This window comes from Mytilus galloprovincialis, chromosome 10 (genome assembly GCF_965363235.1).
Source record: "Mytilus galloprovincialis chromosome 10, xbMytGall1.hap1.1, whole genome shotgun sequence".
NCBI lineage: Eukaryota > Metazoa > Mollusca > Bivalvia > Mytilida > Mytilidae > Mytilus > Mytilus galloprovincialis.
Window position 1 is genome coordinate 63,831,100 of NC_134847.1, and position 17,979 is coordinate 63,849,078.

Consider the following 17,979-nt stretch of genomic DNA (forward strand, 5'->3'; position numbering starts at 1 on the left):
CAAGATATCTGAAAGCACTTTCAAAACTCTCTGCAGGAAAGCAACTAAACTTTGAAACGTATTAACAGACATATTGTTAATGCTCAAGCTCAGCAGCAAAACTCAATGAGTTTGATTTAATTATATGTCTCATCAAATCGGATGTGGCACTGAGCGTCACTGATGAGTCTTATGTAGACGAAACGCGCGTCTAGCGTATCAAATTATAATCCTGGTACCTTTGATAACTATATGCAATACAACATTTACCAAACTTGAAAAAAGAAGTTGGGTAACATAATTTCACATATCATTTAAGAGCTCCCTTATTTTTCAATCTTAACGTTACGACAATCTAAAACCATAGATTGATCAAAATAATTATATATATAACACTTGAGCTATTGGTGCAAATTTGTTTTCGTTACATCTGGAATTCAGGAGGGTTTAATGCAGCTTAAATTGTCGTCCTTTCTTATCATTTATAACCTCTCTGGTTATTTCCTTGGCAATTCATTTCAACAATAGTCATGATTTGCTGTCTAATATATTATAAAGGCACACATCTCAAATATGCTTTTGACAAAATATAATCAACTTCATTTTGTATTACAACTTCATTATTTTGTACAGCTTAACAAGCATTCATTTTCCTACATTTGTACGTACCATCAATAATGACAATATTGAAGCAAAGATATCGTTTTCTGCCGTCGAGTATTTATATTCAATGAATTTGCAAAACGAGGAAACTATAAAATAAACTTGTACGGGCATCATTTCGTTGATTTTAATCAAAAAGACAAATAAATATAACAATATGCGATAGATTGATTGTACTTTATTCAGTTTGTTTTCAACTGCATGCAATCTTCTTTAACTCTAAATGAACTCCTTACACGCCTACAAAATAAAGTTGAAACATGTGTGAATACTGTAAATGTCTACCTCCGAAATTCATAGATTTCATTAAATATTTGAAAACTATCTCCATGTAATAAAATTGCTTGGTTTATTCATTGTTGGTGGAAAAACAATAGTACACAAAACACAACATAGAAAACTGAAGACTGAGCAACACAAACCCTAACAAAACATAGGGTTAATCTGATAAGCTCAACAAGGGTAGGCAGATTATATCCTACGTGTGACACCTGTCCTGTAGCTCACGTTAGAACAAACCCAGTGATTAGTCTTATTCAGTAAGTCACATTCGGGTAAAAGTGGACGACATTGTAAGAACATCAATAAGAGTTCATATTCGTAGTCAACTATGAAACGAATATTCCATAGCGATCAACTAACTCGTAATTGTTTCAACTGCACAACTTATACATTTGCACTCAGTCTAACATAGCTTACCTGTGATGACAAGAATGTGATCAAGCTTTGATATGAACAATTGAAGTAAGTATAGAAAAGAAAAAAAAAAGGTTTTTGTGTTCATTTTGGTTTCTTCTTTTTATTTAGCTTTTTGACTTTGCTTAACTTTTAGCGAAATAGTTTAATTTGCTTACTTTGCAATCTTAGTTTTGCTTTCCCTTTTTGTCGCATAAATGCATGCCTTAGCTTGTTATATATAGTTATATGCTACATGTATATGAATGCTTAATCTGTTGTTTTAGTTTTGCTTTTTTCATATGTTTAGTAAATGCATGTCATAGCTTGTTATAGATACTTATAGATATGCTATAATAAGTAATATTATATGCTAAATTTGTTGATTTAGTTTTGCTTGTTTCATATTATATCAAGTAAATGTATGCTTGAGGTATAGCTTAGTCAATGGGCAGCATTATGGTTAAAACTTGTACATACACAATTACAGAAATGTAAGACTAAATTTATGATTTAAATTTTTTTGACGCAAGATATAAATCTTTTTACATCTCAACAGTGTAACGGTCAGAACATTGATAGTTTCAAGTAAAATATAATGAAGTATATATCCTTTATTCATGTATCATTACCACTTAACTCTACATTTCATAAACAAAAACTTTGGATTTAAACTATACATCAAGCATGAATTTTTAGAGGAAATCACTGTCAGTTTAAGTGAGCTGTATTATATGTTGGTGATTCTTAGATCTCTCTTATCTATCTATATAATGCCTTGTGTAAGTTAACATTGAGATGTGAATTGCAGATGACATCATGCAGTACTGACGTTGATATGAATTTTAGGCAAGTTTGACCAGATCAGATGAGAGAGCACAAAACAATGGACATTTTGTGGTAACGTGCTTCTTGTGTGATCTCTTTTCTTTTGCCATATTGATCCTGTTCATTATTCAATGTATAATATAGTTTACCAATTTGAATAAATATTTTATGATAAAGGTGTCAAGATAATGACATGTATTACAAATAATGATGTAGATCAATATACATTAAAGCTTAAATATACTAAAAACAAATTTAAGTTATCTCCCCTTGACCACAAGTGTAAATCTGCATTAGAATATGAAATATCTTAGTCTTTTAAATGTGTTTCCCTTTAACTTGTCTTTGTTTATTTCATGTATATATTTTATATAAAATATGGAATTTTGTTACTTGGCACATGTATGGTATATTTTTGAAGCAAATAGAGCATTATGTAAACAGTCCTGATATCTCAACTGAACCTTTCATTCCTTTGTATTGGCAGTTGTCCACTTTCAATTCTTTGAAGATTTATTATTGTAATGGAGGGTAAAAATATTAAAATAATGTCTCATAATTGTCAAGGACTTCAAATGAAAGAAAAAAGGGGGGACATTTTTAATCATTTGCATTCAAAATTTTTTGATATATATTGTCTTCAAGGCACACACTTTGAAGAACAAGATGAAACCCTGATAAGAAACCAGTGGAAAGATCACTGTATTTTCAATTCTCTCGCATCTAATCAACGAGGAGTTGCTATCCTGTTTAAAAATAATTTTGAATATAAAATACACCAAGTTAAAAAAGATGAGGATGGTCATTTTTTGGGATTGGATATTAATATTGAAGACAAGAGATTTACTCTGATAAATGTGTATGGGCCGAATACTGATAATCCTTGCTTCTATGACAAACTAACAGAAATCATAGACTTTTTTGATAATCAACTGTGTCTGATCTGTGGGGACTTTAATCTTGTTCAGAATTTTGACCTAGATACCCATAACTATAAACATATAAATAATCCAAAATCAAGGGATAAAATTTTAGAAATTATAAAATATAAGACTCTTGTGGATCCATTTAGAGAGAGATACCCCGATCTTAAAAGATTTACATGGAGAAAACAAAATCCATTTAAACAATCACGGTTAGATTTCTTTTTGATCTCTGAAAGTCTTATAGATGACATATGTGATATAAACATTAGCAATAGCTACAGATCAGACCATTCACCAGTAATTTTGACCTTAAAGATAAATGAGTTTATAAAAGGCAGGGGGCTCTGGAAATTCAACAACCCTCTCCTTCAAGATACTGAATATGTAAAATTAATTAAAAAAAAACAATTATTAGCACAGTTGAGCAATATGCAGTGCTAGGTTATAGCAGAGATGCTTTAAACAGTATTATTGATGATTTTGATATACAATTTACAATCAGTGACCAATTATTTTTTGAAACACTTCTCAATGAGATCAGAGGTAAGACTATTTCTTATTCGCCATATATAAAAAGGAAAAGGGTAAAACAGGGAAAAAAACTTACAGAAGAAATACAAAAACTAGAACAAAACACAATCACTGAGGACAATATAAATGTAATAGAGATTAAAAATGTGAACTTAGAATTTTGCGACAAAACAAGATTAAAGGTCAATATGTTAGGTCAAGAACCCAGTGGATTGAAGAAGGAGAGAGACCAACTAATTATTTTTGTAACCTAGAAACCCAAAATTTTATAAATAAAACTATTAAAAAAATTATTATTAATGATAACACTGTAGTAGAAAATCAAAAAGATATATTGACGCAAACAAAATTATTTTATGAGAAGCTTTACAGAAGACAAGAGTGTATAAAAGATGTCAATCTATCAGGGAAATTACCATTTCAAACACCTAAATTAAAAGATAATGAAAAAGATTCTTTAGAAGGTAATATTACATTTAGTGAGCTAACACAAGCATTAAAAAGGATGAAAAATAACAAAAGCCCTGGTTCAGATGGCTTCACAGCAGAATTTTTTAAAGTTTTTTGGATAGATATTGGAAAATTTGTCTTCAGGTCAATAAATGATGCATATGAAATAGGGGAAATGTCTGTCACACAGAAGCAGGGAGTAATCACATGTATCCCAAATGAAGGTAAATCAAGACAGTTTTTAAAATATTGGCGTCCAATTACCCTTTTAAACTCAACTTATAAATTAGCATCTAGCTGTATAGCAGAGAGAATAAAGTCAGTTCTTAATAAACTAATTAATTCTGACCAAACAGCCTTATTCCGGAGAAATTTATTGGGGAAAACTGTAGACTAATATACGATATTTTACATTTCACGGAGGAAAATGACATCCCTGGTATATTACTCTTGATTGATTTTGAAAAAGCATTCGACTCTATCTCCTGGTCATTTTTATTTGAGACACTTAAATATTTTAATTTTGGAGAATCCATCATGAACTGGATAAAAACATTTTATAATAATATTTCTTCAACAGTAACTCAAAATTGTTGTCTGTCAGATTTTTTTCGTGTGGAAAGATCTTTGTCTCTTTACCTTTTCTTGCTATGTGCAGAAATACTTAGCATTTTAGTCAGAAATAGTAATGATATTAAAGGTAATACGATAGATGATACAGAGTTTATATTGTCTCAATATGCTGATGATACATCACTTATTTTAGATGGATCTCATTCCTCTTTAGATGCATCCCTCCGTATCTTACAATTCTATGCTGAGATATCAGGACTGAAAATTAACTTAGATAAAACAAATGTTATATGGATAGGAAAAAAACATAGTCAAGATAAAATATGCGTAAAGTGGGGATTGAAATGGGGTTCCAGTACCTTCAAATCATTGGGTATCACTTTTTGTGTTGATTTGAATAGAATGTTAAATCTAAATTATGCTCCTCGAATTCAAGAAATAGAAAGTATTATACAAAAATGGTCAAAACAGTCGCTTACTCCGCTTGGTAAAATAACTATTATAAAATCTTTAATTATATCAAAATTGAATCATCTGTTCTTATCCATCCCAAGTCCAGATGAAAATGTACTACAACAACTCAATAGTAAAATTTATGCTTTCATTTGGGATGTTAAACCCGACAAGGTAAATCGGGAGCTCTTATGTCAAGAATACTGCAGAGGTGGTTTAAAAATGATTAATTTGAGAAATTTTATACAAGGGCTAAAATTGTAATTTTGACCTGGGTTAGAAGATTATTTAATTCAAATTCAAAAGTGTTTATTATAGAAGTTGGGCACAAAACGGGGTATGGACTGTGAATGACCTTCTAGATGAGCAAGGAAATATATTGTCGTATCAAGATTTTGAACGGATATATACTTTGAAACCCACATTTTTACAATTATATGGTATTAAAGTAGCATTAAAAAAATGGTTACAATCTATGAGAATCAACACTGAAAGGGAAAAACAACAACAAGCTTTGTTACCTTTTAATAAACATTTTTTTCAAGTCAAACAAAGGTTCAAAAGACATGTATAATATATTAAATCAATGTGTGATACCAGTTGTAATAGCAGCTGAGAGAAAATGAGAGGGTATATTGAATAACGTTGTAGGAGATTGGAAAAAATCCATAACTGTGTCACTAAAATTTCAAAAAATACCAAGCTCTGTTGGTTTCAATACCGAATTATTCACCGTATTTTAGGTACTAACTTACTTTACTTTTAAAGATGAACCGTGTACAGTGTAATTTATGTACATTTTGCAAGGAAGAACCAGAAAGCATAGAGCACTTATTGTGGGGCTGTCATATTGTAGCATACAATTGGCATCATCTATATGCCTCGATTTTTGAAACAACACATATTGAAATTCCACTTAATGTAAATGTAGTCATATTTAGACTTTATGATAACTATAAACTAAATTTTATAAAAAATGAAGTCATTTTACTAGTTAAGTATTTTATTATACAGATCAAAGATGCAAGAGGAAAAACCTCATATAGACGGACTTAAAAACTATATCAAAGAAAATTTAATTTTAGAAAAAAATATTTCCTAAAAAAATATGAGTGTGAAAGATTATAACATGTACTGGAACCCCTGGGACAAAGTCATTAATTAATTTAATAGTGATCTTATGTATAGATGTGCTTGAAATGTAATTTCCATTATCACTATATATTTTTTGATGAAAATGTTATACTTCATCCATATTCCGTTATATCATATCGTATTATTAGTATTATTTTTGTTTACTCTTATTTGCTTGATTATGCTTATTTTTCTTGCTTGCTTTATTATGTGCCACTATAGATAATTTATGTAAATGCCTGTTAATCCATGATAAATGAAAAAAAAAATTATAAAATCGTTACTAAGTGCATGTCCTTTAAAAGATTTATTATAACCGATTCGCCAAAATCATATTCTGTTTCACTTACTAACAATCACGATATAAAAAAGCATTTTCATACTTACATTTATGAGTTTCACAAATATAGTTTTTGGCAGATGTGCACTGGTAATTTGTCCAGTATCCGTACTCATGACCATACAAGTAAACACATCTTGGAATATCACCTAAAATAATTAACTGCATGTATTTTAGTGTTTTTATAGACATTTCATTACCGTTAAACGAAACCACAAAGTACAATTCATAATCGAATACACCTGCTTAAATACAAGTAATATAAAATGGTCCGACTCTAACAACAATTTAAAGCTTTAGATCGCGGTAATGTGGTCATTTTTTATGGCCATACAGCAACCTCGGAATGTCTTAGTCTGTTTTCTAAATAATTTATAATTTCTATAAAAACGTTTACGTCTTTAACCTAAGCATCATTTTGACGTAAGCACATCTGCAACAATGGACACATGTCAGATGAGTTAAAATTAATCATTTAAAAAAGGTGACAACATTCATACTAGCAAACAAAGTAGTCTGGATAAGGATTACTTTTGATAAACTGAACAACGATCTCCGAAACATAGTTGTTTTACCAGGAATATCATATTCACAAATGTACTTTAACAAGAATAAGAATGTATTTTGACGGTAAATATACGTGTTTGAAGATCTGTTTACTGTTTAACGAAGTATCAAATAAGCATTGTTGTCGCTGCCATCTGGGATACTTGCGTTAAAGAGTGGATATCTAAAGTTTTAAAAATATGTATTAACACTTACTGTTTTTCGTTGGATATCCCTTTTTAAATTTAAGAAAACTAGGTCTCTTCTTTTCATTGGTCCACTTCCATTGATAATTTACCTCAAACGATAAACCTATCCAGTAATATCCACCTGAAATTGATATTCTCAAATAAAAGTTAAAATTCTTGGTTTTTTTCTTTTTCTGTTCATTTAATTTTCAATAATATTTCTTTTATCAACTAACAAGCAGAGAGATTAGAAAAAAAAACTTAATTGAAAGCAAATAAAAAGCTGCTGGATTTACGGCTAAATAATTAATCTTTAGTTCATATTATTCAGTGTAGCAGACACAATGCAGTAATTATTTTAAAAATGATTGAAAGTTCCATTTACTCACTATCACGAGAGTTATTTATAAAACAATATCATTCATTTCCGTTTGCTTAAAATATATTCAATTTGGATTCGACAATCATGAGTTTTAAGTATTGATTTCTAACACTGCCTTTCATTAAGAAACATAGTTTCAATTTGTGATACAAGTCTAGTGTGTTACAAAAACCTTTGTTTTAAAATGGTCTGGTTCTCAATCATATTAGTAAAATTACATGAAGGTTTTTGTTTTGCCTTGAATCAATTTTTCACATTTTGTAAGAGCTTTAATTCTTACCGCGAAAATAGAGAAAAGGAAACTGCCGCGAAAATGTTCCTGTTAATCGCACTCCGACAAGGACTGCTTAGACATCCATTGTACCTGATTTCATTTTTATTAGAGTTCTTGTTACTCCATATATATTTGTCGGTTTTGTGCAGTACAAATAGGAAAAATTGCAAAGCCTACGTAATTTTTTGGCCCTAAAGCACATAAGTATTTAATAAAACTTGAGTTGAGAAGTATTTTAAAGTATTATACTGCCACTTATATTTACACAAGGACGCCTCATTACACTACATTTTTAAATTTAGCGGGTAAACTTTAATTACTCACTTTTCTTTCGTGCTCGTTCAGTAAGCCATTGGTTTTCTGTTTCGTTGTCAAGTTTCACTAAATAACCATTTACCTCCTCACATCGTTTCTGAAAACACATGTACTATTATAAAAATCTACTTTTCATTTACAAGAGCCAGATCGATATTTAGTATGAACTCTTATTACGAGAAGTTCCGATATATAAATTGTTCCAAAAAAGCAACACCCTCCTCCCGAACTTGAGTAACCGTATACATTACTATCCGTGGTCTGGTTTCATACAATTTCTGAATTATTAATTATCAATGTCAGGAAAGAAAATATTCACAAATTTTAACATACAACATTTAAATCAAATTACGATCAAAAGTAAATATGAGGTAAACGCCAATGACAACAAAAAGCCAAAAAGACAACCAGCTGTATCGTGCTCCGTATGTGACACACGTCTTGTTGCTCATGTAAGTACGAGCCCGGTGAGGTAGGTCAGATTAGATGAAAATAGGACGGAACTTTGATTACAACAATTTGAATATATCCGTCTTAATCTATAAAACAGATATTCCATAAACAGTAAACCAATTCGTCATAAAGTCAGTTAAAAGAAACAAAGGAATGATTTCAACTTTACCTCTTGGAACTTTTTTTTTTAAAAGCAATCCTCTATCAAGGAAATCATGATAGAAATTGCATTGTGTGAAAAATGGTATTAAATGGAAGATATATACTTTATATGCAGTCGCTGCTGGAATGTTACTACATTGACAAGGGAAGTTTACAACTATCAAGCAAACATCATCTTTTTTGACGTAAAGAACTGTTTCCATTTTAATTTTTCTATGTCATTCAACATATGAGACAGACATAAATGTATTTGTTGTATAGTTTATTTCAACATATTAAATTATGGAGTAACAAGAACACCAAACTTTGAATGATTTTGTTAGAGAATATCATCTATACAGCAAAACTGAAGTTAAAGGATAATTCAAACTTCTTTTTTTTCCAAAGACGCCTCATGTCAATAAAAGGACTAATGGACAAAAAGAAGGATGCCAATTTTGTCTAAAAAGGACATAATATATGAATTCGCCAACAGTTATTACAGCCTGAGCAATTAACAATCCATCAGGTAAAGTTTTCATTTAAAAAAAAAAGATTTTAAGGATTTGTACAATCATGTCCAATAGCTAGTTTGATAGCTAAAGCATTCTATTTAAATTAGAATCTACCATATATCATAATAAACAAATGTTCAAACTGTGTATATATTTAAAAACAGTCTTTACACACCTTAGCTTTTTCCCATGGCAGTGTGTCTTTAGAAAAAATATAGCAGTGTCCATTGTGTTGTTGTTCATCAGACCATTTTCTCTCTTGAAAAAAAATACATGCATTATTAAACCAACCTGAATATTATCTTCATTTCACATGCACATGTTGATATCAGAAAGCAGAAAGTAGAGATGGACTATACTTATCTCTTTTGTGCCACTCACATATAGCGAAGGAATAATGTCGCTTGTTGTTCCTCTACCCTGTATCTAAACCCAAATCAAAAATACAAAATGTACATTTAATTTACATCTTTATTAATGTTTGCAAATATGGGCAACATTAACTGTTTATGTCAGCAAAAGCTTCGGTATTTTTAGTACAAGAAAACCTCACTGACTTACTATAAAATATCTTATTTACTTCAGCAAACTCTTTCTCGATTTTTTTAATGGACTGACGCAAGGTAGTGATTGGTTCTTTCGAAGTGTAGGATCCATGACATTTATCTAGGAATTTCTTTACATCTTGCATCGGTCCACGTAATTCTTCGTACTTCTTAATTGCAGGTTGAGAGATGCATTTCGTTGATGCACAAACAGAACTGATGCTGAAACATGCTTACTGCCTGAGACTAGAAAATGGCCATATTTATGTAAAGGGGCGTAACTCATATAAGCTTATCGACTTTTGATATTATCTAACATGATTCGTCTTATCATTATTCAAAAACATATATAAACATTGTGACGAGGTTAAACGAATTACGTTATCATTTCGCATGTTCAGTAAAGATTACAAATTGCTAACATTGTCTAAGTCTAAGAATAACTAGAACTTAGTTTGTCAATGAGACAGCAACATAACGGCACCGAAACCAGAAGACATTTTGAAGTCAACGTATAATTGATCTTCAGCAAAAAAACACGTGGTATCTATACAAAATATCAAGTTATCAATGTGTACCACATACTGTAGCCTTTGATAATAATTATTAAAATAGTTGAATAGTGCTTTAGATATATTTTAGAACTTGACCAAGTGTTGTATATAAATAAAAACAAACATACACGCTCAGTCAATTAATACTGTCTATAAAAAGTACGAAAATACCAAAGGAACGACCACTAACGTCAGGCAGCAATAGAGATAAAGAATTACACGAATAGAAAAAATGTCAATAAACAGAAAGCTTGAGAAAGAATAAAACAAACTTTACAAGACCTTTTAAAGGAACTATCAAGTGGCTATCATCGCATATTAACTAGGTATTGCAACGCACGTGACACCATATCAAAACACATTCTAAGATTTAGAAATTTGCAGTGATTGATTACGTTTCTATCACAGTAGATTGATAAATGCCTCTAGTTTCATCATCAAAAATAACAAAATTTTGAAACCATTAAAAAAAAACCATCCTCTAGCCCTAAAACATGACCAAATATGAAAGCTTTAGTTGATAAAATATTTTTTTTGCAGACAAGATATACATAGCATAGTCATATGAAACTTTATACTACAAAAATAAAAACACAAGTAGGAGTAATAGGAATATAATTGAGAATGGAACCCCACTTAAAAACATTTAATCTATTTGAGAAATAAAACTTACTCTTCTTTCGCTATTGCGTAGTGTCACGTTTTGGAAATGGACGTGCAGAGTTAATATGTTAATTTGATACGAACAGATGGCATCATTAAAATGAAATATATACCAAATCGTAACAAACATTTGAATCATCGAAAAAGAATATGTTTTCTTGTGTTACATTTGACATTTAATCCTAACCTTTAAAGATATACAAGTCATGTTGTCATGAGGCAAAAAAGAGTGCATATTTAATTCAAAAGTGAAATTACAAAAATAATTATAAACGGAAAGTCATTACTCCAATATCAAAATCAAAGGATCAAAAGCAACAAACGAATGGACAAAAGCACATAAGACTTATTACAGAATTAATGTTGTTGATATGAAAGTATTGAGATGTGTTATGATATTTCTAATGAGACAAATATCCACTAAAGTCCAAATGACATGGATTTAACAAACTTTATACTGCACTCGTTCTATTTAAGCAGTCAAAATTCGTTGACCGTATATTTCTCTCTCATATACAGTCACTGACCTGATATCACTTTTCCTCATGAATATTTAAATAGAAATTGTCGAATTATTCATACGACCTCTTCAACCTGTTAATGTTTCCAATGTAAACAACGATGCGTTTAACGACTCAAACTTGTTTCTTTTATAATTTTTGGGAAAACATATTTCACTTATTAATATTTTTTGTTTGCAACCTATAAATCATTATGTTTTATGTTTATTGTTGATATTTTAGTCTGTAAACAAACGAATTCGTTCACCATTGATGTACATTTCATCGTGTTGTATATTTCTCCGCCTGTGTGATATGAGGCCTTTTTAAAGGGGGATTTTTCCCAATATTAAAATCAAATAAATAACATTAACACACTAAACAACAATTGAATTTTTTTTTTTTTTTTTTTAGATTGCAGTATAAAGACAATAATAGTGCATTGACTTGACATATCAACGATATATCAAGTCAATGCACTATTATCGTCTATATAACTAGTACATACTTTCAATTAGAGGCCAGCTGAAGCACGCCTCCCGGCGCGCGACGTTCTCAAATGTCTTGAAGACCCATTGTTGGCCTTCGGCTGTTTTCTGCTCTTTGGTCGAGTTGTTGTCACATTGACACATTCCCCATTTCCATTTTCAATTTTATAGGTTATAATGCATATGGCGTTCAACAAATTCTTGATAATCTCAATATTTGCACTTGTTGAATGTAGGCAGTAATTGAGAGAAGAAGGAATAATAATTTGCAGACAGAATTCAAATATAATAAGAAATTAACTAACAATTTGATATTTTGGTAAATCCGACCACACGTTTTATATGTTTCCTTTTTCAAATTGTTTCCCTAGTTACTGGTTTCAGGACCAGTTACCTACAAATACCACTTACGTTAGAATTTTAGAGAAAACATCTCATACATTATACGTTCTTTTGTTAAGATCCGATTATAAAGTGAACCCGCATTTTCTATTATTTAATCGTGTTTTAGGAAGGAAGAACTTTTTCGCTTTATGTATTTTTCGAAAGGCTTATTGTTTTAAGACAAAGTAAAAGTTAAGAGTTAACAAAATTGTTTGAAAAGAGTTTAAAAAGATTGATTTGCTATAACAGCGTTTTACACTGAAGTTGATAAAATGTTGTTACAATGCAACTTCTTTTTTCTCTTCTGTATCCTTACTTTGATTAGCTAATTTGTTTTTGCTTGAAAACCTGTCATATAAAAAATCTCTGCAGGAGCTTCTACTAAACGGATATAAATAATTTGAAACTGAACCATAGATACAAGCCCTTTGATCTTGAATCTGGCCAAATCGAAGAACAACACACACCATGATATAGCATTACTTATTTTTAGACACACATTTAAAAATGTTCTCAAGTTTGATTTAAACTAATGCATGTATATAGCACAAACTTAGTCTTCTGTGCACGATTTTATCATTTTTTACGCATTCATATCGTATAATCGTCAAATAAATATTTCTCTACGTCTGTTATGATATGAAAATATGGGAACTACTTAATTATCGTGTTTTAAAGTCGTAGTTAACTGATTGTCACCTTTACAGACAACAATAAAAAAAAAGCATTGATATTGAGCACGTGTATATTCTTTACATTAAGATTATACTTTATTTCAATGACATGTCCATGCGTACTGCGATGACCGGATTTTAACTAGAAAGTTCACGCTGGTTTAACTGCATATGGAAACATATCGGCAATTTGTTTAATGGAAGCAAACAAACAAAAAAAGAAAACTCTTCTAAATTTGGTCAAATTATAACTATATATCTAACTTAAGACATGCAAGGAGAAAATGAACTTCATCTTCATCTTCCAATGAGCATAATTTATATAATCTTTGATTTAATTTAATTCAAGAATGTCGACCTTTTTCAAATTCCAGAACATGGGTACTCTTTCGAAATTGGGTTAAATATTTTCGTTTTCTGAAGTCCCCCAACGATCAATTATTTTCAAAACTAAAATTAGATTTAAACTTTCTGTATGTCCTTAATTTATTTCCATGATCTAGCTTAGAATAATCTTTAAATTCTTGCCCTTGCCAAATGTTTTTATATTTTTCTTTTATTAACTGAAAGATTAATTTTCTATTATGTTTTGTCTTATTAATTGCTTCACTAGCAGTGATGCCCAAAAAACTAAATAAAACATGAATGCAGTCAATCCAGGAAGATTTATGGTTTTGATGGGGGACTTTCTGAGGTCAGAAAAGCATTTCTTAAAAGAATATCATTGCTGTCATGTAATCTAACATAGAATGAAATCATATTAACAATAACTTCTAACATAAGAGGCAAGCGACCCAACTCTCCCATAACTCCTGCTGTGGTAGATAAACATAAAGGTAAAAATAGTTGCCCTTCCTCATGTCACTTTAAAAATGTCATGGGATTTGTATAATTGCGAAGTAAAAAGTTAATCGGGAACGTCATGATTAGCCACAACCTTTTGGAATTTTGGAATTTCGGGTCCTCAATGCTCTTCAACTACAAAATGTATATATATTTGTTTGGCCTTTAAACCATTTTGATCTGAGCGACACTGATGAGTCCTATGTAGATGAAATGCGCGTCTGAGTATCAAATTATAAGCCGGGTACATTTGGTTATTAGGCGGCGATAAAGGTGATATAAACTGTGTAGATTGTAGCAAACAAGGCACATTTTCTATGTTTAGGAGACCATGGAATTGGAGTCGAATCTCTAATTTGGTATTTTAATGCGAAAGATCATATGATAGGGAACATGTGTACAAGCATTTATAGCTGACTATGCAGTATGGGCTTTGCTCATTGTTGAAGTCCATACGGTGACCTATAGTTGATAATGTCTGTTTCGTTTTTGTCTCTTGTGGAGAGTTGTCTATATAGCTAATTGACAGTCATACGACATCTTCTTTTTTACATATAAGCTTCAAGTGTTTTGGACTTCAACTTAATCAAAAACTACCTTGGTTATTAACTTTAACATGATGCGGAACAGACGAACAAAAGAACAAACTGACGGATGAACGGACTTACGAACAGACACACAGACCGAAAAACATAATGCCCCTAGTTAAGGCAAAAATAATTTAAGCACATACCCACACATTTATATATTTACAGTGGTTCGGTACTTGTACATCCCGTCATTGTATTGTTATGCTATGGTAAATAATTGTATTTATGTCTTTCGTCTTTGGTAATGTGTTTTGTCTTTATGCCTTTTTGTTGATCTTTGTTGACATATTTCTTATTTTTAATAGTGATTTTTAAAAATAACAAAACAATATTGACTGCTGTATCCCTATTTTTTTTATATTTTTATCTATTATTTCTGTTTATTTTTTTCAAACAAAGTTATCAATATAATGTAATTTTATATCACTGTAAAACTAGTGATAGGTTTAGTAAGCCATCAAACCAGGTTTATCGCAGATCAAATTTATTTTTTCATGGTGTGTTGATTTACGTTTTTTATTTGAGTTAAGCCTTCCAATTGATATTTATCTTGTGTTTTTCTATGTTGTGATGTTATACTATTGGTTCAGAAAAAGGGAGAAGGTTTGGTACCATTTAAACGTTTTTAAATCCCGCTGCAAATGTTTGCACCTGTCCTAAGTCAGGAATCTGATGCACAGTAGTTATCGTTTGTTTATATAATTTATGCGTGTTTCTCGTTTCTCGTTTTTTTTAATATAGATTAGACCGTTGGTTTTCCCGTTTGAATGGTTTTACACCAGTAATTTTGGGCCCCTTTATAGCTTGTTGTTCGGTATCAGCCAAGGCTCCGTGTTGAAGGCCATACATTGACCTATTATGGTTTACTTTTATAAATTGTTATTTGGATGGAGAGTTGTTCATTGTCACTCATATCACATCTTCCTATATCTAATTTATCCACCATTTCTATATAAGAAATGCCTTGACCAAGTGCATTCCATTCTTTGATGTGTTTGAGCTTTTAATATTTCTATTTGCTTAGGGTTTTCCATTCAGAGTTTTCCTCGGAGTTAGGTATTTTTGTTATTTCACTTTTTTCTTTATAGGGGCTTCCTTTTTATACTCTGTTTACACACACAAAGATTATTTGACCTTTTAAAAGAGGCGAAAGATACCAGAAGGACATTCAAATTCATATATTGAAAACAATTGACACTGCCATTTGCTAAAACTGAAAAAGACTCTGACGCCGATTATAGTTCAAATACGCCGAATACCCCGATGAACTTGTTGCTGTATTAAAATAGAAATGGTATCCCCAACACACAGAACAGGTCAAAACCTTCGTTAATCAATGCGATAGCTATAAGAAGCTGTCATACGGAACAACGGTGGCTCTAACCGACACTGAATGTAGAAAACAAGACAGTAAGTGTGTACCACATTATTTCTATTAATCGTTTTTTTTTTATTGACAATAATGTTTGTCTGCAACATTTAACGATTGATTAAATATTCATATGTACCGTGAGTTTATGCAAATGTTCCGGACCATGTTAGTATCTGGACCATACGCGTATGGTCATGACCATATGGGTACATACTCATATGGTCCGACCATACGCGTATGGTTGGACCGTACGCGTATTGTCGGGGTAATCAACACGTATACTTTTTAACTCTTCATTAGGTGTGACCCTTCTGGTCGTTACGTCACTAAAATGTCATTTTATTATATATTAAAAAAAAATTATTAAAAAAAGCAGTTTCACACAGTTAATTATACTTACTATTTGAAAGTACAATTATAAGATGTCAAAATCAAATGAACATATTGTAAAAGGAATTTTATTGTTTAAAGTAGGTGACATCACCGGCAAGGTTCATGATATTTTTAAAGACATTTTTGAAAATGATATAAAAGTAAAATATTGAAAGTTTATGTTTCTTTATTTTTTTCTATTCTTTATTTCTATACTTCTATTTTAATCTTAATTATAATAACACTAAAATGGCATTTAAGAGGCATGAAATAGCCACTGCCTTTACTTATTTTGATCTGTAATATTCATTTTACGATATTGGAGATCTAGAGTTTCTTAAAAACACCGTAGACACATCGGAATTGTCCGAGTCGATATCACTGCACGCAGCCATAACAAGCAATCGCAGAATAGCTACATGTATTGCACCGTGTAAATGTCATTCTAAGCATACAAAAGCATACACGAATACAATTAGCGATAAAAACTTAGATTAACTGACTGTGGCATCTATATTTAATATTTATGTAGCTTTTGAAATATAAAAATAATACTTTTTTTTTGTAAACACATTTGTTTTTTAATATAAAGTTTATTATATTAAATCTATTGTGTATTTGAAAAAATACCTATATGGTCCAAATACTCATATGGTCCGGCCCGTTAATAACCAAACGAGTATAATACTCAAATGGTCCGACCACACGCGTACGTATGACCATACGCGTATGGTCCAAATACTCATATGGTCCGGAACATAAATAAACTCATCATAGATACCAGGACTAAATTTTATATATACGCCAGACGCGCGTTTCGTCTACAAAGGACTCATCAGTGACGCTCGAATCCAAAAAAGTTAAAAAGGCCAAATAAAGTACGAAGTTGAAGAGCATTGAGGACCAAAATTCCTAAAAGTTTTGCCAAATACAGCTAAGGTGATCTATGCCTGAGGTAGAAAAGCCTTAGTATTTCAAAAAATTCGAAACTTTGTAAACAGTTAATTTATAAATATAACCATATCAATGATAATTCATGTCAGCCCAAAAAGTGCTGACTACTGGGCTTGTGATACCCTCGGGGAAATAAATCCCCACCAGCAGTGGCATCGACCCAGTGGTTGTAAATGAACTCATGATAGAACATTATTAATCAAATTCATTAAGTGCATATAGTTGCGTGTCGAAAGATTGTCGGAAGAGATTATAAAAAGTACCAGCACACAGGTTATCGGGTAATATTATGTGTCGACCTTAGTGCTCCCTCTTTAAGGTAGTTGCTTTAGACGTTTGGAAGAAATTACTGCCGTTTTTTTTTTTAAATAAGATTATCCTGGTGAACGTTTCGTCCCCGAGGGTATCACCAGCCCAATAGTCAACACTTTGGTGTTGACATGAATATCAATAATGTGGTCATTTTTATAAATTTCCTGTTTACAAAACTTTTTTGAAAACTAAGGATTTTCTTATCACAGGCATAGATTACCGTACCCGTATTTGGCATAACATTTTGGAATTTTGAATCCTCAATGCTCTTCATTTTTGAACTTGTTTGACTTTATAAATATTTTGATATGAGCGTCACTAATGAGTCTTATGTAGACAAAACGCGCGTCTGGCGTACTAAA

At 31.1% G+C, this 17,979-nt stretch overlaps 1 protein-coding gene across 1 annotated transcript in view; it reads right to left on the reverse strand.

Moving 5' to 3' along the window:
• Nucleotides 1-805: 805 nt before the first annotated feature.
• The window catches only part of LOC143048101 (perlucin-like protein), a 39,084-nt gene continuing 21,910 nt past the window's right edge, over nucleotides 806-17,979 (reverse strand). Inside the window, exons 3-7 of the mRNA XM_076221552.1 lie at nucleotides 9,542-9,624; nucleotides 8,267-8,354; nucleotides 7,315-7,428; nucleotides 6,600-6,701; nucleotides 806-882 (exon numbers count right to left, since the gene is read on the reverse strand). Of these exons, the coding sequence (XP_076077667.1) occupies nucleotides 875-882; nucleotides 6,600-6,701; nucleotides 7,315-7,428; nucleotides 8,267-8,354; nucleotides 9,542-9,624 (395 nt within the window). The 3' untranslated portion in view covers nucleotides 806-874. The remainder of the gene's footprint in view (nucleotides 883-6,599; nucleotides 6,702-7,314; nucleotides 7,429-8,266; nucleotides 8,355-9,541; nucleotides 9,625-17,979) is intronic.